At 61.4% G+C, this 23,885-nt stretch overlaps 2 protein-coding genes across 6 annotated transcripts in view; one reads left to right on the forward strand and one right to left on the reverse strand.

The window, feature by feature from the left end:
* The window catches only part of LOC100473407 (high affinity nerve growth factor receptor), a 46,732-nt gene extending 44,041 nt beyond the window's left edge, over positions 1-2,691 (reverse strand). For all 4 annotated transcript variants that reach the window (XM_034667402.1, XM_034667403.1, XM_034667401.1 and 1 more), the window contains exon 1: positions 2,432-2,691. In XM_034667402.1, coding sequence (XP_034523293.1) covers positions 2,432-2,565 — 134 coding nt within the window. In that variant the 5' untranslated portion in view covers positions 2,566-2,691. The remainder of the gene's footprint in view (positions 1-2,431) is intronic.
* A 984-nt stretch (positions 2,692-3,675) lies between these two features.
* Positions 3,676-19,725, forward strand: INSRR (insulin receptor related receptor). 2 transcript variants are annotated; one of them, XM_034667412.1, is made up of 23 exons: positions 3,676-4,090; positions 4,685-4,844; positions 8,017-8,568; positions 9,638-9,941; positions 10,034-10,176; positions 10,375-10,519; positions 11,427-11,641; positions 11,890-12,016; positions 13,386-13,624; positions 14,025-14,192; positions 14,285-14,480; positions 14,594-14,635; positions 14,703-14,923; positions 15,155-15,291; positions 15,374-15,536; positions 15,730-15,835; positions 16,449-16,501; positions 16,686-16,915; positions 17,399-17,509; positions 17,643-17,802; positions 18,098-18,227; positions 18,346-18,480; positions 18,669-19,725. In XM_034667412.1, exons 2-23 carry the CDS (start codon positions 4,760-4,762, stop codon positions 18,907-18,909), a joined length of 3,903 nt encoding a protein of 1,300 aa, XP_034523303.1. In that variant the 5' UTR covers positions 3,676-4,090; positions 4,685-4,759; the 3' UTR covers positions 18,910-19,725. The 2 variants fall into 2 exon arrangements, with proteins under 2 accessions (XP_034523303.1, XP_034523302.1); XM_034667411.1 differs by lacking the exon at positions 3,676-4,090 and having other exon boundaries at positions 4,552-4,844.
* The last annotated feature ends 4,160 nt before the right edge of the window (positions 19,726-23,885 follow it).

The following is a 23,885-nucleotide window of genomic DNA, read 5'->3' on the forward strand; positions in this document are numbered from 1 at the left end:
GGTCGTGCAAATATGTGTGTTCCCAAACACACAGTCCCTATCTGGGCTGACCCACACCGCTGCACACTCGCTCCCCTCATTCACGCATGCACGCGCACACACACACCACCCTCAAAGCCACGGCCCCTCCCTACACTCAGGCAGCACCCCCTACTCCCCCCCCCACCCTTCAGCAGAGCAAGCAAGAGGCACGGAGGCTGTCAGTCAGGGACCCCTTGAGCCCCCCCAGCTCCAAGAGGGACCTGGGAAGGGGGAGAGGGGCACTGGGAGGCTGGAGAAGAAGGGGTGAGAGGCACAGACCAGTGGTTTACGTGGCAAGAGAGTGGTGGGAAGGCTCAAGAGGGAGGGGCATAAAAACACAGAGATAGTGAAACAGAGACTCGGAGAAAGAGACAATGAGTAAGAAGAGACTGGCAGAGAGAGAGAGACAGGCAAGGGGACAGGCAGATAAGCACAGGGAGAGAGAAAGACACAGAGATAAGGACAGAGCTCCAGAGAAAGCCAGATATGGAGCCGGGACAGAAGGAGGGCACGCGGGGATGGAGGCTGCTGAGGCCCTGGGCCCTGCCCAGGTTTGGAATCTGGCACCCCACGGAGTTCCTGAGAACTCCGGTGCCCTGCAATGGCATGTCAGTGTACCCCCCCCCCACCGTGCACACTCGTCAGGGGCCCCTGACTCACTGCCTTTTCTCAGAACTCTCCCTCCTCCCTTTCCCTGGCTGGAACCGGAACCAGCCTGTGTGACCTCTCCCCCTCCTACTTCCCAGCGCCAGCCCAGCAACACGGCCAGGTAGCATTTGGTCCCTGGAGGCCTAGGGAGCGATCCCTCGCGACTCTGGGACAGTGCCTCCCTGCTCACAGGGTTTAGAGCTGGAGGGACCCGGGGAGGGGTGGCGGCGCTGTGTGCAAGCTGTCGGGCAGCGCACTCAAAGCTGCCTCATTCGTTTGGATTCATCATCAATCTGTCTTTTCGAGTCCATTATCTCCTCGTTAACTCTGCGGGTGAGGGAGGAGGAGGGGACGGGCAGGCGGAGGCAGGGGGTCAGGCCGCTGCCCCACCCAGAGGGACCTCACAGCTCCCCACCCTGCATGCCTCCTGCTCCCCAGCCCAGCCTGCCCATGCCCCCCACCCCTTGGGGGCTGGACCCACTGGGTAAGGGAACCGGGACAAGAACTCTGATGGGGAACATTCTGGGGCCGGGGCCCTGGTGTGAAGGTGCAGGGGAGTGAGGGGACGGGGCTGAGGGTGGCAGCCCCTCCCATCCTGCAGGGCCCTAGGCCCAGACCCAAACAAGGCCATCTCCTCTCCTCCTGGTCTCCCTAGGGCCATTAAAGAGAGAGACTGAAGACCTTCCCGTTAATGACCATGAGATACGGGAGTACCTCGCTGCCAGTTATCTCAGGCTGCTCAAGTAACTTCCAGACAGCGAGGGTTCCCACCCCGGACGCCTTCCGACCCGTCACCGTCACCGCATGAGGCCACAGCTCCTTGCCCACCCTCTAAGCCCCAGCCGGCAGGGCAGGACCACGGTCTTTCTAGCAGTCCCTCTCCTCTTCTAGAAGTCTTGCTGGCCCCATCAGCTACATAGAATACTCAAGTATTTTCCAGGCATCGCCATGTGATGCTCGAGTACCTCTAGGCCAATTATTACAGAACACTCCCATAGGTTTCACCAGCGGCTAACAAGTACTTCAGTATTTTGTAACCAATTACTGCAGGTTGTCAGAGTACTACAGAATGCTGGAGATTTCTCCCAGTTTGGGGCCCTGAAAAGAGGAGAGTCTGTCAACAAGAACCTGGCTCTCTGCCCCAAGTAGGGGGACCAGGGTGGAAAGGGATACAGGGCGGGGACAGAGAAGCCAGGAGTCTCATTCTCTACACCCAAATCAAGGGATAGTGGGGACAAGAGATGGTGGCAATAGGGAGAAGAGAGCTCAGCCACCAAGCTATGCCTCCTCACCACCTGCCACCTCTTCCAGCTCAGTCCCCAGCTCCAGAGGTAAGAGCTGGTGTTGCCTGGTCATGCCAAGGAACAGGGTAGGGGCTAGCTTTCCCTGGAAAGGGGCTAAGGCGGTAAGGGTGCCAAACAGAGGGGTTCTCCACAACTAACCAACCGCCCCCCCCCCGGGAGGCAGAGCTTGGGCTCCTGTCTGATCTCCAAAGGCTGCTTCAAGATGGATAGGCTGTTTCAGACCTGGTCCACGGACAGCCCCCTTTGCCCCAGATGCACCGAGCATCAGGCACCGTCCGTCTGGTCACTGCGGTGGCTGCCGGCCTGGAGCGCGGCCGCGGAGGCAGGCCCAGGTGCAGCCTCCCGCTGCGCTCCCCTCTCCTGACCCCGCCGGCCGGACGAGAGTGCGCGCCCTCGGGGCACCGCTACGCCCGCGCGTCCCCGCGCCCCCCGCGCCCCCTCGCCCTCCGGACACTCACAGCTCCGTCAGATTCTCAGCCCCGGGCAGGCGGCGGAGCATATCCAGGGCCCCAGGCCGGGCGCAGCGCAGCCCCGAGGGGCCGTGGGGGCAGCAGACATCGGGGCAGGGAGCGGCGCCCGCGGACGCCAGCATCAGCCAGGCCAGCAGGCTGCCCGGCCCTGCCGCCCGGCCGTACCCGCCCCGCTGCCCGCGCGGCGCCTCGCAGCATCGCGCCGGCCGGCAGCCGTCCGTGCGCTCCCAAGCCGCGGCTGCCGGGCCTCCCCCGACACGTGCGCCCGCAGCGTTAAAGACCCGGCCGCCGGGAAAGGGCGGGGCCGCCGCGCCCCGCCCTGCCCCTCCGGCTCCACCCCCACCGCGCCCGTCCTTAGCCCCAAGGCTGCTGCCACCCCTTTCGGGGGACCCCGCACCCCTTCTCCCCCAAAACCCCCTGCTCCAGAGGGAACGCCTTAGAGCTGTCTGCTGGGGTGGGGGGCGGTGGCTGGGAAGTGGATCCGTTATTTCTCCCAGCCTAAAGCAGCTGCCTTTAGGGGGCGGGAAGATGACAGGGCGGGGGCGAGGTTACCATCGGGGTCATCCCAGTCAGCCCCCCCCCCCGCCTCCGATCTCCCTCTTCGCGGTGCATGCCCCTGAGGGAGTGTACGATGTCACTTGGGGTAAATGAGGTAAAACACTCTCTAAACCCTAGGAAGAAAGGGGAAGAGACCCCAAAAGGACCAAACGCAGGACCTGGGGCAAGAAAACACAGCAGAAGGAAGGTGTCGCCCCAAAACAACCTGAGAAGGGAGCCCAGGAAGCCGAGATGCCCGCTTTCAGGAGAGACCACAGGGTGGCGCTAGAGGCCCGCGCGCAGAGGTGTGAGCTCCGCGGGGAGGGGGGCGCGCTCTGCCTCCCCCACGGAGCTGCGCCCCAGGCCCCAGCGACCGTCCCTGACCCCGGCCGGCCAGCGCCAGGCCCCAGGCCGGGTGGGGCCCCGCCGGGCTGGGCTGGCATCGATCGCCGCACTGACAAGAGCATCGATTTCTGCGCGGAGAAATTAATAGATCTTCTCTTAGCTCCTCGAACTCGGGAGCCGCCCGCGGGTGGAGCTGGGGACCCGTCGGTCCTCGGAGGCCGCGCACCCGGAAAGCCCCGGGATCCCCAGCGCCTCCCACCCCGCGGGCCTCGGCGGCTGCAGAAGCCCACCAGTCTCAGTTCGGGGGAGGGGGGCGGTAAGGACGAGCAGGAGGGTCCCGGAGGAGGGACTCTCGCGCAGGGAGAGCCGCAGGGAGCGCGCGAAGCTAGCGCCCCGAGAGGAAGAGGCGCGCGGTTGCCCCTCCGCCAAGCCCCCAGCCCCGAGACGGGGACAGACAGACTGATTTGGGAAGGCAACCGGACAGAGGCGAGCCCACAGGACCCTGGCTGTGGCCGAGAGACTTGGCTGGGACGGAGCCTCGCACGAAAGCGGAGGTGGCGGCCCCCGGGTGGCGGCGAGGCTCTCGGAGAGGCGAACGGCTTGCGTGTTCAGGACCCGGTTCGCGTTCCCGCCAGGTTTCCGCAAGCTCGCTCCGCCGGGTGGTGGCTGCTAGAAGTCACCCAGCAGGTGTCAGGGCTCCGGGCGGCAGAACGTCTCCCCACCCCGCCACGCGGCCCCCCTCCTCCGCCGGCAGGGCGGCCCCACGTGAGTGAGTCCGCAGGGGCGATGGGGGAGCTCGGTTCCCGGACAACCAGCCCCCTGTATTTTGGCCTTATTTCCCCAACAGACCTGTCCCCGCTCAGTTGTCAGGCTAAATATTTTGGTTTGGCGGGAAGGGCGGAGAGAGCCAGAGGTCCCAACAAGCCAATCCGTTCGGCCCTGGGGCGGGGAGGGCGGGAGCTGGGCGCGGCCCCCACCAGCCCGGAGATAGCGCGGCCCCGCGCCGCCACCTGCAGCTCCTGCCGCTCCGACGCCCCGCGAGGATCCGGGACGCTCTCCCGGCGAGTCCGCGCCGCTGTCCGGGGCGGGCTCCCCCGGCTTCTGTTCGGCGCTTGCTGGGGGTTGGCAGGCCTCCTGGACTGCCTTTTGCTCCGCACCCTGGGCGCCTTTCTCCCTCTGGAGGCCTCTCCTCCTCTCGTCTGCATCTCTGTCCCCATCTCTCTGTCTCTGGGTTCCGACTGTGGGTCTCCAGCTGCCTGTGGCTGTCTTTGTGTCTCCTGCTATCTCCGTGTGGGATTCCCCCTCGGTGGGCCCCTACCCTTCCCTCCCCCCTGAAGCCTGCCTCTCTGTGTCCCTTAGGGCCTGCCAGACCAGACCCTTCTCCCCGGAGCCATCTGCAGAAGCCAGGACTGGGCACAAGGCAGGGCTGGCACAATGGCAGCAACCAGGCTGTGCGGGTGGGGAGCACGCCTGCTTGTGACGCTCCTCTTCTTGGGATTTCGCCTGGACACACTAGAGGGTGAGTCCCCCAACACTGTCTCCTGGAGCCCATATCCACCCCTCCCTCAGCCCCCAGCCAGCTGAGGGGCAAACAACTGAGCTTCCAGCCAGACATATGCGTTTACCTACTGCAGCATGAAGACTGGGGTTAGCTCTCAGAAGGACTTTCCACCAGCAAGGGCAGTTAGCTCCCCACAGAAGCATGGTTTCCTCTCAGTTCCCTGGGATGTGAGAAGGACCTTGAAACACAGGGATGACCCTGATCCCAGGAAGCCTGAAAGAGAAGGGCATGAGGGGGAGTGTCTTAGGGGTCGTTTCCAGGGCCACTGAATTTGACAGGCACGGGGATGGGATGGGTAGCTCAGAACTGGGCACCATGAGGTAGCTGAACCCACCGTGCAGACAAGGAACTGAGGCTCAGAGGACTGGGAGGGAAAGCTAGCCGGGGGCTCTGGGCACCGGCCCCTGGGCCTTGTCCCGTGGCCCCCACACTTAGGGCCCATCCACTGGGGTGGGGCTGCCTTTCACTAGTGCTCCAGGCCAGATACTTCCCATGAGCAGAGTTTGGGAGGGGAGGACCATATACACCAGGTGGCCCTTGTGGGGGTGTGGGAAGCCTGGGGGAGGAGGGACAGAAGCTGAGCGGGCACGATTCAAGAGGGGAAGGATTAAGAGCGTGCCTTTCCCCAAACCCACCATCCCCTTCCAGACTGAGGCAGCTCAGGGGTTCAGGGCCCTGTGCCCACTGAGGGGTTCTGTGATGCCCTCAGACTAGGGGCTTCCAGGAGCAGGTCAGAGACAGAGGAAAACTGCAAATGGGTTGGGGTAAGGGGTCCCCTGAAGAGTGCCAGTCAGGAAGGCTGTGCAGGCAAGGAATAGCCCCTCCCCCACCTCTCCCCCACCTCCACTGCTGCTCCAGGACAGGGAACAGCGGATGCCAGCCAGGGGTATGGTTGTCAGGAGGGGAGCACGTCCCTGGGAGGAGCAGAGGCAAGGAGAGGGGAGGTTTCATTTGGTTGTTTGGTCACAGGAGACCCAGATGTCCTGTTCCCAGTGCAGCTCTGCACAGGGTCATGTCCTGAGGGGAGATAGGCAGGGGTTAATCTGTGAAGGTCGTGGATTTGTTTTTCCAAATGACTCCCATCAGGGGAGCCCTAGAGAGGCAGGGGCATGATGGGAAGTGGCATGTGGGCGCCTTGTAGGCCCTGATTGGCCTTTGCCTGGAGGGCTAGAAGTGTTTTCTCATTCTTTCTCTTTGTGCGTGTGTGCGCGTGTGTACCTGCGTGTGCTCTCTCTCTCTCTCTCACACACACACACACACACACACACTCAGGAACTGGGTAGAGCCAAGCACAGGGACCGTTCTGCAGAGCAGGGAGAAGGTGTGACATAAGCCCCAGGGAGCCGCCCCCTCCTCAGCAGGGGCTGGGCCAGGGTCTGCAGAGAGTGTCCAGAGCCAGGCAGGAAGTGAGGGAGCAGAGGCTGGACAGCCTAGCAGGCTGGAGTGGCCAGCTAAAGAATCCAGACTTGCATCTCCTCCCACGGAAGGAAGGTATCCCCGGGAGCAGAGTAAGAGCATGTGGGCCAGGTACCCAGCCCACTTGGGGGACAGGTTCTCAGTGCCTCGGAGAGAGAAAGGAAAGTGGGCCTGGGGCCTGGGTCTGAAGAAGCCAGACATACCCCGGTCCCCAGAAGAGGAGTGGACTTGAGAACCAAATGTCCATTGATTCAAACCATGGTCCCCAAGGGCCTGGTGCTCCAGCCCTGAACTGAGCGCCATGGAGGGACGAGGTGCGGACCAACAAGGGCCCCACCCTCAGCAGATCCCCTCCCTAGAGGGTGACAAAAACGGAAATGGCAGTGCTCGGGCAGGTGCTGCTCAGCCCGAAGGGGAAGGGATGGACTCAGGTCAGAGGGTCGGGGGAGGTGGGCTTGACCTGCGGTTTGCGGGACAAGAGCTGAGCGTGTGACCAGGCCGAGGAACCCATCTGAGGCCGGAGGTATTCGTGTGGGCCTGTGTATCAACACTCCGCGAAGTCAGGCTGAGGAGCTGACATTTGAACTTCAGGCAATGGGGAGCCATGGAACGTCCCTTCCAGGCTAAAGCAATGCGGCGACCAGATATCGAGACCCCTTAGGCCTGGAAGGGAAGTGGGGTGTTTGAAGCTCTGCCTCTCAGCCGTAAAGTCATTCATTCGTTCATCAGATAGTGACTGAGCCCCGAGTTTGTGTGGGGCACTATACCAGGCACCAAGGATACAGCAATGACTTACACACGGATCCCTGCCCTTCTGGATCTTACAGTAAACAGAACAAGTAAATTATATATTAGCCAGTGTTAAGAGTTAAGGAGAAAAATTAAGTAGGAAGGCGGGGTACGGAGGGTTTAAAAGAATGGTCAGAGACGGCTTCATTGAGGAGGGGACCTCTGAGCAGAGAACATCTGAGCAGAGACTTAAAGGAGGTGAGGGACCATTTAGAGGGAACAGTGTTCTAGCCAGAGGGAACAGAAGAAGGTATAAAGGCCCCAGGACAGAAGCTTGGCTGGCTTGTGGGAGGAACAGCAAAAATGTCAGTGTGACTGAAGAAGAGAGGGAAGGGGATGGGGTCAGAGAGGCCGAAGAGGACTTGACAGCTGGGGTAAGGACTCGAGCTTTTGATCAGTGAGATGGGGGTCAGCTGGGGGTTAAAGCCGTGGAGGAACGGGATCCAGCCTGTTTTGAGAAGCTCCCTTTGGCTCTACAGTGCAGAACAGGGGTGGGGACCAGGGCGGCAGCGGTGGGAGGATCTGAGAGGCTACTGCCAGTAATCCAGGAGAAGGGATGGTGCCAGCAGGGAAGCTGGGGACCAGCGGCTCATGTGCTGTAATTTAAAGATGGAGCCCACAGGGTGTGTGGGGAGCAGAGGAAAGGAGTCAAAGAAGACTCTAGATTCGGAGTCTCACCAGGGAAATGCAATGGCAGTCCCCTGAGAAGGGAGGCAGGCTGGGGAGGGAAGGGGAGCTCAGGTTTGCCATGTCGGCCCATCTGGTGGGGACCCTTCAAGCTGCCGGGGGCCTCGAAGGCCCAGGGAGGAGGCCACAGCAGAGCCCTACTCCCATGCCACATCCCACTCCCAGAGAGGTGCCCCTCCCCCAAAGCTGCCAGGGCAGGACGGGGTGCGCTGACGGCCGCCGCCGCCTGTGCCCACAGTGTGCCCCAGCCTGGACATCCGCTCCGAGGTGGCAGAGCTGCGCCGGCTGGAGAACTGCAGCGTGGTGGAGGGCCATCTGCAGATCTTGCTCATGTTCACGGCCACGGGCGACGACTTCCGCGGCCTCAGCTTCCCGCGCCTCACTCAGGTCACTGACTACCTGCTACTCTTCCGTGTCTACGGTCTGGAGAGCCTGCGGGACCTCTTCCCCAACCTGTCGGTGGTCCGTGGCGCCCGCCTCTTCCTGGGCTACGCGCTGGTCATCTACGAGATGCCGCACCTGCGGGACGTGGGGCTGCCGGCGCTAGGGGCCGTGCTGCGTGGGGCCGTGCGGGTGGAGAAGAACCAGGAGCTCTGCCACCTCTCCACCATCGACTGGGGCCTGCTGCAGCCCTCGCCTGGCGCCAACCACATCGTGGGCAACAAGCTGCGTGAGGAGTGTGCAGACGTGTGCCCCGGCGTGCTGGGCGCCATGGGCCAGCCCTGCGCCAGGACCACCTTCAGTGGGCACACCGACTATAGGTGCTGGACCTCCAGCCACTGCCAGAGAGGTGGGCACCAACCCAGAACACCAGCAGGGGGGCGGGCTCAGGGAGGGCAGGGGCGGGCGGGGCTGGGTGGCCCCGGGATGGCGTGGGTCCACATACTGTGGCCCTGTTCACCTTGACCGTCACTGGTCCTGTGAGTCAGGTCCTCTTGTCAGTCAGGTGGGCTGGCAGCATTGGGAGAGGGAGGGAACTGGGTGGGAAAGAGAAAGGACAGAACAGGTACGATCTTTAGGAAGTAAGGTGCATGGAGAGAAAACAGAAGGGAGCACAGCAAAGGGGGGAAGTGACACAAGGAGTGGATGATGGGAGGAGAAAAGGAAGACCTTCCAGAGGCTAGGAGCAGATCTGGAGTCCCCAGCCTGGGGCTCCCTCGCCCCAAAGCCTCAGCATCAGAGCAGAAGAGTAACCAGATCCCTTCTGTATCCTCTGGGCCCCACGTCCCCATGCCTTCGTGTTGGCTGTAAACACGGCGGCCGCACGTCCTCGCTCATGTACAGTATCAACACGCCCTAGCCGACCCCACCACGCGCCCGCTCCCACAGACAGCAGACTGCCACCTGCAGAGTTTGCACCCCAGGAGCCCCCAGCCCCAAACCCACTCACAGCTGCTGGGGGTGGCCCCCTGCCCAGGGCACAGAGCTGAGGAGGGTGGAGGTATGGGCAGGTGCGATGACCAGTGGCGCCCCCTCCTTGCACACCCTCCCAGGCCCACGGGCCCCGGGCCTCACTGCCCAGGAGAAGCTGGCAGTTTCTCCCTGGCGCCATGCCCAGGGATGATCTGAGCACCAGGCCCAGACAGGACAGCAGGCTGGGGAGAGGCAGACCTGGTGGACAAGGTCACTGTTCTGTCCTGAGCTCTGAACCCTGACCAGGCACTGTGGGTGATGGGAAGCCACAGAGAGGAGCCACGGTCCTGGTTCTCAAGAGCCCCATCTGGGGACAAGCAAGCCAGCAACCATCGTCATCTGAATTGGAGGAATTTGGATGCTGTCTAAGAGTGTTATTCCCAGGGGGAAAGGGTGGCATCAGGATGAGGGAGGGGGGCAGGCCTAACTCAGCACTCTGTCCACAGTGTGTCCCTGTCCCCATGGGCTGTCCTGCACAGCCGGGGGTGAGTGCTGCCACACCGAATGCCTGGGGGGCTGCAGCCGGCCAGAAGACCCCCGGGCCTGCGTGGCCTGTCGCCACCTCTACTTCCAGGGCACCTGCCACCGGGCCTGCCCTCCAGGCACCTACCAGCATGAGTCCTGGCGCTGTGTCACGGCAGAGCGCTGTGCCAGCCTGCGCTCCGTGCCCGGCCGCGCCTCCACCTTCGGCATCCACGGGGGCAGCTGCCTGGCCCAGTGCCCCCCGGGCTTCACCCGCAATGGCAGCAGGTGAGTGTAGGGGGGTGGGGGCACTCTCGGATCAGTGAGGGGGTCCACACTGGTCCAGAGCTCATTCTAGACCCTCCCCTTGCCCCTGCTAGCATATTCTGCCACAAGTGTGAGGGGCTGTGCCCCAAAGAGTGCAAGGTGGGCACCAAGACCATCGACTCCATTCAGGCGGCACAGGACCTGGTGGGCTGCACCCACGTGGAGGGGAGCCTCATCGTCAACCTTCGCCAGGGCTGTCAGTACCTTCCTCGGGGCGCACCTCTCCTCCTGGCCATGACCCTGACAGTGACCCAGCTAAAGCACTGCTTTCCATCACCCCGGGTCCCAGTCCTAAGGGCCCCCTCCCTGCACCCCGTCAGCACCTCCCCTCCCACCCCCCTGCTGGCCATACACTTTCCCCGCCCTGCTGCAGCCCTGTCTTCCCCATTTCCAGATAACCTAGAGCTGGAACTGCAGCACAGCCTGGGGCTGATAGAGACCATCACCGGCTTCCTCAAAATCAAGCACTCCTTTGCCCTCGTGTCCCTGGGCTTTTTCAAGAACCTCAAACTAATCCGGGGGGATGCAATGGTGGATGGGTAAGGGGTCAGAAAGAGCTTCTGACCAGCTCCCTCTATCACATGTCCTCCCTAACACTCCCCAAACAGCGGGAAAGAGCATGGGCTCTGGAACCAGCTCTGCTGCATACTGTCTATGTGACACTGGGTAGGTTACTTAATTTCTCTAGTCCTCAATTTTCTCATCTGCAAAATGGGGTTAATATAACACTAATTTCTTTGGGCTGTTGTGAATATTACTTACGTTGTTCTGTGTAAAGCACTTAAAACAGTGCCTGGAACACAGTATACACTATGTAAGTTACAGTGACGTCAGACTCCACATAGGTTGGCTACCATTGCTCCCTGATGCTCTCAACTGCAGAGCAAGACCGCCTGGGTTTGAAACCCATCCCTGCCACCTACTAGTCAAGACCTACCTGTAACATAGCTAGGATTTTTCAAAATACAGATAATGTTTTATTTTATTTAATTTATTATTTTTATTTATTTTCAAGAGAGACAGAGAAAGAGAGAGCGCTGTGCGCATGAGCGGGAGTAGGGGGGGCAGAGGGAGAGAGAATCTTTAGCAGGCTTCACACCGAGTAGAGCCTGAGAGGGGTTTTGATCTCACCAGCCTGAGATCATGACCTTGACATCATGACCAGGAGCCAAAAACAAGAAGGCACTGAACCCACTGAGCCCCCCAGTCGCCCCCAGAGAATGTTTTAAATTATCATCCAGCCGAGTGGTATCTCATGTCTCCCCAAACTGCCACAGACCCCAGGGGTACCCACACTCCAGCTGGCAAGGCATAGCCCCAGGCTGAGTGGCCCTCCTTCCCTGTGCCCCCAGCACAGCCCCTCCAGGAGGGGCCCATGAGGCACCCCGGTTCCCCACCCCTTGCCCCCACCTCCCCTGCAGCGCAAGGTCTCTTGGCGTCCCCCAGGAACTACACTCTGTATGTGTTGGACAACCAGAACCTGCAGCAGCTGGGGTCCTGGGTGGCTGCGGGGCTCGCCATTCCCGTGGGCAAGATATACTTCGCCTTCAACCCTCGCCTCTGCTTGGAGCACATCTACCGCCTGGAGGAGGTGACCGGCACGCGGGGACGGCAAAACAAGGCTGAGATCAACCCCCGCACCAACGGAGACCGCGCCGCCTGTGAGCCCCGACACCGCAACCCCAGAGCGACAGGACCCCTAGAAGCCCCAGACATGCGCACGCGCACTGAAACACACAGCCAAGCACCCGGGCGGGGGGGGGCGTTTGATGCGGACAACACGATAGGTTCTCTCCGGAGGCCGCGTTGGGGGTGACATCGGCGGGGTCAGGGTGGGGGCTCGGAAGTAGGCGACTCGGGCGGAGACGAACGCGGCTGACGGCAGGTGTCGGCCCCTCACCCCGCCCAGGCCAGACTCGCACCCTGCGATTCGTGTCCAACGTGACGCAGGCCGACAGCATCTTGCTGCGCTGGGAGCGCTACGAGCCGCTGGAGGCTCGGGACCTGCTCAGCTTCATCGTGTACTACAAGGAGTCGTGAGTGCCGGGGGCGGGGCCAGAGTGGGCTGGGGCGGGGCCAGAGCCCCCGAGGGGCGGGGTTCGAGCCGGAGGCGGGGCCAGAGCCCGGGGGGTGGGGTCAGAACCGGACCGGGCCGATCTGTTTACAGACGCAGTCGGGGGAGGGGTGACGGGTGAGGGCAGAGCACCGCGGGGCTACCGAGAAGCGAGAAGCCAGGACCCCCAAGTCTCACTCCCTTTAGGGCCCACGTCTGGCTCTCCCCTCACTTTACTCACCCCTCCGTGCCTCAATTTCACCTCCCCAGCGAAGTGGAGAGGACAGTCAGGACTTCTGAGAGACCAGGAGAGGCGCCCCGCTGGGAAGGCTTGGATAATTAAGCTTCAATTCTCTATGCTAATGTTCTGGACTGACCGCATCCTCCTGCCCCAGCAGCGGTTTGGGGAGTACCCACTCATTTGGCCGGTGTTATGCATAGCTCTGCCAGCGTTTCATTAAAGCCTGAGGAGGGGAGGGAGCAGGGACAGCCAAGGACGGGCTGCTCTCGTCTTTGGAGAGAGTGTACTGACCATAGCAGGAGGGGTAGTGGTTAGACCACAGGAAGGATTTCTCCAAAAGCATGGCTAGGGATCAAAACTAAAATTTTTAGAGGAGAGTGGTGGGTTCGGGATGGCAGGCTGGGAGGGCAGCCATGGGGAGTACTCCCCTCTATGGTGCACAGAAGACAGGGGCCACCTAGCTTGGAAGCACTCCTGTGAATTAAAATGGACAGGTCTTAGTTTCCTGCTAGCGCAGGGCCTGGCCTGGGAGGAAGGAGGGGAAGTCAATGGTGGGAGGCCGGCTCAAAGGGCCAAGGCTCTCCTGGGCCTCAGTGGTAGGTGAAAGTCTCCAGAATGGGGAGCTGGAGAGTTTGCGAAATACAGATTCCTGGGCCCCATCCCTACAGATTCTGATTCAGTTAGTCCTGGGGAGGGCCCGTGAATCTGCATTTCTAACAAGCTCCCAGGTAATCCTGGTCCATGGACCACCCTTTGAGGAGCACTAACATGGGCTGGCAGTGTGCACCGGCACCCCCTGCCTGGCTTGTGCAGTTCACGGTCCACACAACTGTACCCAGCGGCCTCTGGGCTCAGAAGGTCGAGAACCTCAGGGGTCCTTCAGGAAGCTCCCCTAGCATCACTGCCTCCCAGCCTGGCTGTGGCTATGCTGGCTCAATCCCAGCTCTGAGCAGACCCACTCAGTGAGTACTCCCGAAGAGCAGGATGCCTTCATGCATACCGGAAGAAGAATGACAATGACCGTCTTAGAGTGGTTCAGAGAGGAGGGGGTGCTAGAAATAGGGGTGGGGCCGAGGCGCCCCTCACTCAGCTCTAGGGATGGGATGTCCAGCCCATTCCAGAATGCCACAGAGCACATAGGCCCAGATGCCTGTGGTACCCAGAGCTGGAACCTCCTGGATGTGGAGCTGCCCTTAAGCCGCACCCAAGAACCCGGGGTGACTCTAGCGCCCCTCAAGCCCTGGACACAGTATGCAGTGTTTGTGCGGGCCATCACACTGACCACTGCTGAGGACAGCCCCCACCAAGGAGCCCAGAGCCCCATCGTCTACCTCCGAACCCTGCCTGCTGGTAGGCTGAAGACTTGGAAGGGGGTGGGAGCTAGATGTCTGAGTCCTAATGGGAATGAGGGAACCCAGGCACCCGAAATAGAGAAGCTGGGTCGTCGAACACCAGGCCCCTAGAGACTGGGAAGCCAGATGTTTGAGACCCAAAGAACAGGGGGCATTCATTGCCCTAGGGTCCTAGGGAGGCTGTGGGTCGGAGGGTGCAGGGGGAATACTTGAGCCAACTCAAGGGCCTCGGGCGGACATGGGAAGGCCAGGATTCTGAGTTCCAGGAAGGGCGGGTTGAGGGTCACGGATTCCTTGGGAAAATACGAGGGGCTTGGACCCCAGAGAGGGGCCATTACCAGACAGTACTAGAAAGGGAGATCCGCTGCGCCTCAGTCGTACCCTGCTTCGGTCCCCAGCGCCCACAGTGCCCCAGGACGTCATCTCCACGTCCAATTCCTCGTCCCACCTGCTGGTGCGCTGGAAGCCACCGACTCAGCGCAACGGAAACATCACCTACTACCTGGTGCTGTGGCAGCGTCTGGCGGAGGACGGCGACCTCTATCTCAACGACTACTGCCACCGCGGTGCGCAGGGCAGCGGCGCAGGCCGGAGGGTCGGGGCGGCGGGGCCGGGGCGCTGTCCGTCTGACCGCGTCTTTCCCCCGGCGCCGCGCCAGGCTTGCGGCTGCCCACCAGCAACAGCGACCCCCGCTTCGACGGCGAAGACGGGGAACTGGAGACCGAGATGGAGCCTGGCTGCTGCCCTTGCCAGCACCCCCCTCCCGGGCAGGTCCTGCCGCCGCTGGAGGCGCAAGAGGCCTCGTTCCAGAAGAAGTTCGAAAACTTCCTGCACAACGCCATCACCATCCCCAAGTGCGGCCAGACCCGAGGGCGGGGCGGGCCTGGTGGGCGGGGCCGGGGAGGAGCGGATCTCGCTGGGCGGGGGTGTGGGCGGGGCCTGACCCGGCCCTCCCGGGTCTCCCCAGATCCCCCTGGAAGGTGACGTCCATCCATAAGAGCCCTCAAAGGTGGGACGGGGGGGGGGGGGGGGGTGTCCCGGGGCGCGGCCGCGACTCTGACTCGCGCACTCCCCAGAGACTCGGGGAGGCACCGCCGGTCCGCCCGGGCCCTCCGGCTTGGGGGAAACAGCTCGGATTTCGAGATCCAGGAAGACAAAGTGCCCCGGGAGCGCGCAGTGTTGAGCGGCCTGCGCCACTTCACGGAATACCGGATCGACATCCACGCCTGCAACCACGCGGCGCACACCGTGGGCTGCAGCGCTGCCACCTTCGTCTTCGCGCGGACCATGCCCCACAGTACGTGACGCCCCCCGCCCGTCCCCACCACCGACCCCGAGGACTCTACCCATTAGTGCTCCAACTAGCGAGTTCGACCTCCCCATACCTCCAGGGTCTCGCTCTGCTCACCGCCCCCCCAGTCCCCATAACCCCCGAGCTCCCTGGACCCTCGTAGTTTAGCCCCTTGAGCCTGAAGGTGAAGTTGAGAGGAAATACTGGGGCTGGGCTGCCTGGTGCCCTCTCCCGCAGGAGAAGCCGATGGCATCCCAGGGAAGGTGGCCTGGGAAGCAGCCAGCAAAAGCAGCGTCCTCCTGCGCTGGCTGGAGCCCCCGGACCCCAACGGCCTCATCCTCAAGTATGAAATCAAGTACCGCCGCTTGGGAGAGGTAGGTACCCCGGGACCCCCAAACCTGGACCCAAATAGTGCCTCTGTCCTCTTCCCAGCCAGCTGTTCCATCTTGCCCTCAGGAGGCCACAGTGCTGTGTGTGTCCCGCCTACGTTATGCCAAGTTTGGGGGTGTCCAGCTGGCCCTGTTACCCCCTGGAAACTACTCCGCCAGAGTTCGGGCAACCTCGCTGGCTGGCAATGGCTCCTGGACAGAAAGCATCGCTTTCTACGTCCCCGGCCCAGGTAGACACGGCCTCTGTCCCAGACCTGCACTCCCCACAGCCCCACCTGGGTCCCCAGCCAAGTCCCCTGTGGTGGAAACCGCGGGAACCCCGTTCCTCCCCCTGTTCTCACTTCCCATGTGAAAACAGAAGTGTCCTCTACCCTCTGACTTCTCCAACTTTGATCCTACCATCTGCTGCTCTCTGGCCACCAGAGGAGGAAGATTCCGGGGGGCTGCACGTCCTTCTCACCGTCACCCCCGTGGGTCTCATGCTGCTCATCATCCTTGCTGCCCTGGGTTTCTTCTACGGCAGGAAGAGGTGACAGCGCCAAGTCCTATGGGTTCCCAGCCCCCTTCTCCCTCTGAGCCCTCCTCCAAGGTCAGTGCCACTGGAGGGTGGTTTGTGAGACAGCAAGAGCAGGTTCCTTAGAAACAATAACTCATCCCCGAGGGCAGCATGGAGGAGACAACACCTTTCAGTCTGGGGGACCAACTCTCCCTGACCTTACCAGCGCCTCCTGGGACTCCCCAGTCTGGGCGCACTGGGACGGTTGGTCACCACGTTCTCAGCCAGTAAAGCAGGGGAAGAGACAGGAGACCTCACCATGTGCCCTGCGACAGTTGATGCCAGATGCCACTAGGGCTGAACGCAAGAGGGAAATGGGGACAGGATTTTGACTAGCTGGCTTCTGAGGACTAGCTGAGGAGGCAGGAGCCACCCTCCACCTGTCCTCCCTATTCCCAGCCTGTCAGAGCCCAGATCCCAGGACTAGGACCAAGGCCAGCTTGGAAAGTGTGTAGGGCTCCCCAGGGACACCCTGATCAGGGATGGGAGGGAGTGTGGTCAATAACTTCCCTCCTCCTTGTCCTCTGACATTGCTCCTTCCTTCCTGAGGACCCTTCCAGACTAACCCCCTCACCTCCCGTTGCAGAAACAGCACCCTGTATGCTTCTGTGAACCCGGAGTACTTCAGCGCCTCTGATAGTAGGTCTGGGAGAGGGTGGACAAGTGTGTGGGAAAGGGAGACAGGAGGAAAGGAGAGGTACGCTCGAGGAGGTATTCTTAGAGAAGGCAGCCTTGGGACCCGAGCCCTTCGGAAGAGGAGAGAGGCGGATGGGGGCGTGGCGGAGAGCAGTGTTCTTGCCTCGTGACCCCCACCTCCTCTCAGTGTACATCCCTGATGAGTGGGAGGTGCCTCGGGAGCAGATCTCCATAATCCGGGAACTGGGCCAGGGCTCCTTCGGGATGGTATACGAGGGACTGGCACAAGGACTAGAGGCTGGAGAGGAGTCCACACCCGTGGCCCTGAAGACCGTGAATGAGCTGGCCAGCCCACGAGAACGCATTGAGTTCCTCAAGGAAGCTTCTGTTATGAAGGCATTCAAGTGTCACCACGTGGTAAGGGGGGATCAGGGACGTTGCCAGGGTAGGGTCTTAATTACTGTGAAAGTCATATGATAAGAAGGATGGGGTCAAGGGTGAGGTCAGGGCACCATCAAGGTCAAGGCTGGGACTGAGGTAAAAGTCATGGTTAGAGTTAGAGTCAAAACCAGGTCATGGTGGGGCCATGGTAGAATCATGGCTAGGGCTGAGATCAGTCACCGATGGGGGTCAGTACTGAGTGTCCAGACCATTATTAGGGTCATCACTGGGATCAAGGTCAGAACTGGGTGAATCATGAAGAGTAGAATGATAGTTATGATCAAGGTCATGGGTTAGGGTCAGGGTCATTGTTAGATTAGGATTAGGGTTGTGGTTATGGTTGGGTCTAGGGTCAGGTTGGTGTCAGGGTCAGGTTGTGGTCACAGCAGGTCAATATCTTGGCCAGGTGGGTCAAGGGGACCTGGGTGGACCAGCAACCAGGCTCTTTGTCCATCCCAGGTACGTCTCCTGGGTGTGGTGTCTCAGGGCCAGCCAACTTTGGTCATCATGGAGTTAATGACCCGTGGGGACCTCAAGAGCCATCTTCGATCCCTGCGGCCTGAGGCAGAGGTGGAGACCAGGAAGACCCCGGGCCAAGGACTGGGGAGTTAGAGAAGACTTGGGCCCAGTTGTGGGGGGGAGTCCTTGGGCAGGAGTCCAACCTCTAGGTTGCTTCTTCACCAGCCCCCTCTCTTGGCTCTAGAACAACCCAGGGCTCCCACAGCCCGCGCTGGGAGACATGATCCAGATGGCTGGTGAGATCGCAGATGGCATGGCCTACCTGGCCGCCAACAAGTTTGTGCACCGAGATCTGGCGGCCCGGAACTGCATGGTGTCCCAGGACTTCACCGTCAAGATCGGGGGTACAGAGGGCGCCCGGTGTGAGGCGGGGCAGCCTGAGGAGTAGAGGGACTCTTCCCAAGCTAGGCTAGGAGACTCAGGCCCCACTGACAGCTCAGTCCCTGACAGCTCCTCCCACCTCAGATTCCCCGTCTGAGGCCAGAGGGGCTGGGGTGGGATGATCTGAGGTTTTTTGAACCCTCACGTTCCAGAATTCTTGGAGTCTGTGAAGGGAGAGAAGGCCGGGAGAGGTATCGCTGGGGCAGGGGCTGGCGTGTGGTTCTGCTGCCCCCATACCTGTCCACCCTCACGTTCCAGACTTCGGGATGACTCGAGACGTGTATGAGACAGACTATTACCGCAAGGGCGGGAAGGGGCTGCTGCCCGTGCGCTGGATGGCCCCCGAGTCCCTCAAAGATGGAATCTTCACCACGCACTCGGATGTCTGGTGGGGCCCGGCTGGAGCAGAGGGCTTGGGGGATGTGGAGGTGGGGTCCGGGGAGAGGCCCAGGTGCGCTGAGCAGCAGGCACGGTGCTGGGCTCAGGCCCTTCTGCGTGTCCTCCAGGTCCTTCGGTGTGGTGCTCTGGGAGATCGTGACCCTGGCCGAACAGCCCTACCAGGGCTTATCCAACGAGCAGGTGCTCAAGTTTGTCATGGATGGTGGGGTCCTGGAGGAGCTGGAGAGCTGTCCCCTTCAGCTGTAAGTCACCCCACCCCTTCCTCACCCCTGCTCTCTCTACCCTGCCCTGCCCCCAAGATTCCGGCCCGCCTCCCCTGATGCTCGCATGTCCACCTGGCCTACAACCCTGCTACTCCCCTGTGGCCCTCCCAGATGTAGCCCCGCGATCCCCCATGAGCTGGACTCTCACGCTGCCCCCACCCCACCAGGCAGGAGCTGATGAGCCGCTGCTGGCAGCAGAGCCCGCGCCTGCGCCCCACCTTCACCCACATCCTGGACAGCATTCGGGGGGAACTGCGGCCCTCTTTCCGCCTCTTTTCCTTCTATTATAGCCCAGAGTGCCGGGGGAACCAGGGGGCCCTGCTGCCTGATGCCAAACCCGACTCCCTACCCGCCCCAGAAGGGACTTCCTCAGACTGCAGCCCCCAAAATGGGGGTCCAGGGCACTGAGGGGCACCCTATTCCCCGCATGACTGGCAAAGAAGAGGGGTCCTGACTTTTGTGGCCGTGAAGTATGCAGATGTTCACACCCCCTCCCATGCTCAGAAAGGCCAGGGGGTGGCCCAGGCTGGGCCAGGGAGCAGAAGAGCAAAGATGGGGTTGGGGGGGTCACAGCGGACTCGCTGTAAGGAAGATTTTCTCAGGAGTCCGAGTTCTCCATGAGAAAGTGAGCAAAGTCACGGCAGGAACACTGGACGAGAGGTCCAGGCTTTCAGAGTGGGGGCCCTACTCAGACTGGGAAGAGGGGCTCACCCACCTGGAAGGCGGGGTCCGGAGAACCCCACCCTCAGCTTTGGGTCTCCTGTGGACATGTGGGGCCATCAACGCTCTCAAAACCAGAAGAGCACCCTGCGTCAGGCCTAGAAGCCTATCTGCCCATGTCTGGGATGCTGGGGATGGGGGTCCACAGCACTGCCCTTAGCGCGGTGTCTCAGCGCACCCCCCGCCCCGCCCCATGCATCAGGTGGTGGGGGAGAACCCAGAGACCAGGGTGAACACGGTCCCCAGCCCGCCTCACCCCTTCCTCTCCTTTGCCATGCTCAGGAACCCCAAGTGTGGTGCTCCTCCTCCCTCGTCCCCAGGGGCGTCCCTTGGTGCAGATTCACCCCTTCTCCCAGGCCCTTCCCCTCGACCTCCTGCCTGCTCGTGGATGATTAAGGCTGTAAGAGCCTTGCCTCCTCCCCGCCCTGCTCCTGCCCCTACCCCTGCCTCTCACGGGAAGGCTGGAGAAGACACAATAAATGCTCAGGTCTGTTTGTGCCCTGGTCCCGGGCAGCCCATTATCTCTCCATCTACAAGGCGTTAACACTGGCTGAACTTCCTCCCTCCTCCCTGGGGACTTGATGCGTGACCCTGAGGCGGCTTTACAGGATAAGCACACGGCTGTCAGACAGCACCTCCTGGAGGACCTGAACCGCCAGGGTCGCCGCGGTGGTGGAGCGGGACAAGCCCGCTGTTACCTGCTGCTCGGGCAGTCGTGCCGGCAGGGAAGCTTTGCATCGGAAAGCTTTGCCCCCACCCCCACCCTCATCTCTGGGTGGCCTCTCGGGTTTCCGGGCCGGCGCATCATAGGACAGAGGACGTGGGCGGACGGGAGTGGGGGAGGGGCCCCGATGACCGTCCGCTCTGGACCCCCCCAGCCAGGCCGGAACGCGTCAGAGCAGAGTCTGTGTGTCTGGCTCCCTTGGATGAGCAGATGCCCCGGAGGCACGCTGCTGGAGCGCCGAGGAGTCCATTTCCAGGCTCTTCTGCCAAGGCCGCCAGGGCATTTGAGGGGAAGAGCTGCAGATAAAGGATTTAGAACCTTGATGGGGAGGATGGCGGCAGAAGGGGCTGGGCACGGCCCCGCATTCTGCACCAGCATCTCCTGCGTCCAGCCCTGGGGCCGTGGCTCCCAAGCTGCCACGCGCTGCCACACACGCGGAAGCTGGGGAGAGTCGGTGTGACACCGTTTCTGCGATAGCGATTACAACGCCTGTGCCCTGCCCTGCCAGGGTCAGGGTGGGCGGCAAGGACCCCCAGTCCCGCTGGACTCCCGCCCTGACCCCGCCTGTCCCTGGTGGCTGAAGCAACAGTGACCCCTAATGGTTGCTGGTAGAACCACAGCTTAGGGGGAAGGGAGTGCGGGGGCGGGGTGGGGTTCTCTCCCCCAGGGCGCTGGTCTCTGCTGGTCTCCCCCAGACGAGAAGGGAAGGACGCTCCACCTAGGAGCCCCAGGGGGAGACCCACACCCTCACACAGAGCACACAGGCCCCTACGGCCGCAGTGGAGTCAAGCCCTCTCCCGCCACCCATACCCCTACCCAGCACAGTGCTGGGTACTGCCTGCCCCACAAGTGCTGGTCATCCAGCTGTGGACGGGCTGAAGGAAGGGACTGAAAGCTGAAGAAAGAGGGCTTCACAAGAACGCTGTGCTCCACGTCCAAAGACAAGCAGGTGGCGGCCCTTGGTGAGCCCGCGGGAGCACGTTCAGAGGGAGGCCCTTGGTGAGCCCGCGGGAGCACGGTCAAGAGCTTGAGAACAAGTCTTCAGCTACCCCTTGGTGCCTGACAGAAGAAGGGGTCTCAAAGGGGCTGCATGGCAGAGTTCCAACGTCCTTGCTGTGGCCGTGGGACGCGGGGTTCAGAGTGGGTGTGGTGAGGGGCAGGGGAGCTCCCCGCCCTACCTCAAGGGTATCTGCCTTTCCCCAAGGCCAGGAGACTAGCCCCCGCCCCAGAATGGTGGCCCACAGTAGATGTCGTAGTCATCTTGGCCCCAGTGCTGGATGTTGGATGTTCCTTCATTCGGTTCCTGGGAAGGCAGGACATCTGAACAGTTTGGCTTCTTGGACTGAGCAGGCCAGGAGCCACTCTCCCCACCTGCATTGCTCCCACCGCAGCACGGGAGAGAAGAGAGGGGGGCCCTGGGAGGAAGCAAGTGCTTCTTCACCAGCAGAACAAAGATGGTGACTGAAATCCTAGCAGGGGGGGCGCTCATTTCAGGGCACAAGATGTTCCTTCCTGCCTCTCTCCCCACCAACACCCCCCGGCGGCTGCGGCTCTGAGCCACCAAGGACTTCTCACATGTCAGGATGGGAGAGGATGGGTGCTGGGGGGCTGGGGAGGGGAGAGACAGACAGGCAGGGGGATGGGAGCCCCGAACCTGTCTCTGCACGCAGTATAAGCTAAGGGGCTACCCCCTGACCTCTCCCCTCCCCTCTCCACTTGTGAGCAACAACAGGGACACTTTCTGCCTGGTCACTTCCAGAGACGCAGGGGCAGAGGGCCTCTCAGGTCCCCACCCTCCTGAGCGGTGTCACACTGTTCTTTGTGCAGAACTGGAGGAGGGGAAGTGGGCAGGGGTGCAGGGAGAGGGGGCGGATGGAGGGTGTCCAGAAGACTAGATGGCAGCAGGGAAGACATCCCGAGACTCTGAAGAAGGACTCTCAAGAAAATGAGACGACGCCTCTTCCTCTCCGGTAGGCAGAGGAAGGAGAGAGTGTGCACAAAATGTCGTGCATCTTGGTCAGGCAGGAAGACGGGGAGCTGGGGGGCAGGGGTGCAGCCCGTGTTGCCCCTGACGCAGGACGAAAGAAGGTGGGCTGTGAAAGTCTGGGGGGGACAGGAGGCAAGGTGGCCCCTCTTGGCAGCAGCCTTACCTAAGGGAGAGCCCCCAGTGAAGGAGGGTCGAGGGCTGAAATCTAATCACGAACGCCAAGCGCCCGGTGAGCTGGAGAGCCCTACATCAGTGGCCACTGTTGTCCCATCGCGGTATCGTTTGAAAGCTGCTGCAGAACCACGTTTAGTGCCACGGAAGGGTGGCCACGAGGAGCTGCAGAGTGACAAGCCCAGGTGACAAATTATGCGAATGCCATGTCTTGCATTTCCGTGTACCAACCCAGAAAACACGTGGAAGTGCCAATATCCAGCTGGGAGGTGGGGCCGTGGAGGGCACGTCTTCTTTTTGCTTATCTGTATCTTCTCCGTGTATTTGTTAAAGAACATACATCACGTACATAGTGAAAAACAGCAGTTTCCTTTTAAGAGGAGCCTTCCGGTGCAGGGGGCTGAGGTCCGAGGCTCGGGATGGGTGAGGTCGGACCTGCGGGCCCGGTTCACCCTCTCTCTACTTGCTCGGGCGCCACGACGTCTAAGCCATACATATTCTCCACGAACATTGTTTCCTCCATGGTCTGGGTGGGGCCGAGGTCCGTTTCGTGAATTTAGGATGATGGCATGCTTCTGTAGCCCCCTGACGTCTTCTACCTGGAAAGATATAAAATGGCAGGAGATGGAGAAAGCGGCACTTCTCAGAGACGCTGGGCAACTCTGCGCCAACAGCTCTCCGCTCGCAGTGACTTTGGGGCCACAAAAAGTGAGGGCACCTTCCCCCCTCAACCCGACAGGACCTCCCCCACCTGGTTTCCCATGCTCCTTCACCGGGGAGACCCACTGTGACTTCCTTTCCCGTGGCTTCCCACGCCCTGCCCACCCTCTCCTCCCAGGCCGAGTGTGGGCCACCACACCCCTTGGGGCCCCCCGCACCTTCTTCCCCACTGGGCTCCTGACCTCCTCTCTTTCCTAGTCTGGAAATACCCTCAGTGGTGGTGGGGGGAACTCCTTCCCCTCTCACTTACTCAGAATATCATCTAATACCATTAAGTCCTCACGCTGGCAAAGAACTTTCTATTTCCAAAAGAGAGAGAGAGCAGGAGTGTGTGTGCATGTGTGTGTTTAAAAGAGAGGATGGCATCAATGATCTGAGGGGCCAGATGACCTGCCCAACCTCACACAGCCAGTTCCTGGAGGTCTAACCTCTTCCACCCTCACCCTGCCAAGGGCTGAGAGCAACTGTCCCTGCCATCCCGTCCTAGGGTCCCCATCTTCCTCTCTACATTGCATCTGCCCTGCATGGAAGCCTTCCACGTCTCGCTGCAACCTGCTTTTCCAGCATCCTGGAATGCCCAGTCCAGTACAAACCCCACCTTTTGATCGGTCTGGACTCTTCGCACCAGCGTGCCCCTGGGACTTGCCTCCACGTGTGACCCATCCCCTGCCCCCACCTGTGGGCTGAGCTCTTCTTCACGCCCTTTCTGGTCCTGGCACCATCCACGGCGCACTCCGCACCTGCGGCCAGCCGACGAGGGCGCTGCCATCAGGGGTGGCCTCGGGAAAAGGAAACTCTGTATTTCCACAAGCAGTGCTGAAGATAAGGGGTTGACCTCACTGGTATGGGAGGCCGGAAGCCAAAAGGGAACACACTAAGTAACCCCAATAACGCAGGAAGACGCTCCCACCTCCAGGCTGTGAGAAGGAGCAGGTGAGGTGGGGCTTGTCAAGGTCTAGAAACTCAGAGGTGGGGTCCAGCTCTGGGCGCAGCCGTGCTGTCCAGCTGGAGCTAGAGTAACATGGAAAGCAAGCAAACAGGAAGAAGCCGGTCCCCTGCCCG

Source organism: Ailuropoda melanoleuca, chromosome 8 (genome assembly GCF_002007445.2).
Source record: "Ailuropoda melanoleuca isolate Jingjing chromosome 8, ASM200744v2, whole genome shotgun sequence".
Taxonomy (NCBI): Eukaryota; Metazoa; Chordata; class Mammalia; order Carnivora; family Ursidae; genus Ailuropoda; species Ailuropoda melanoleuca.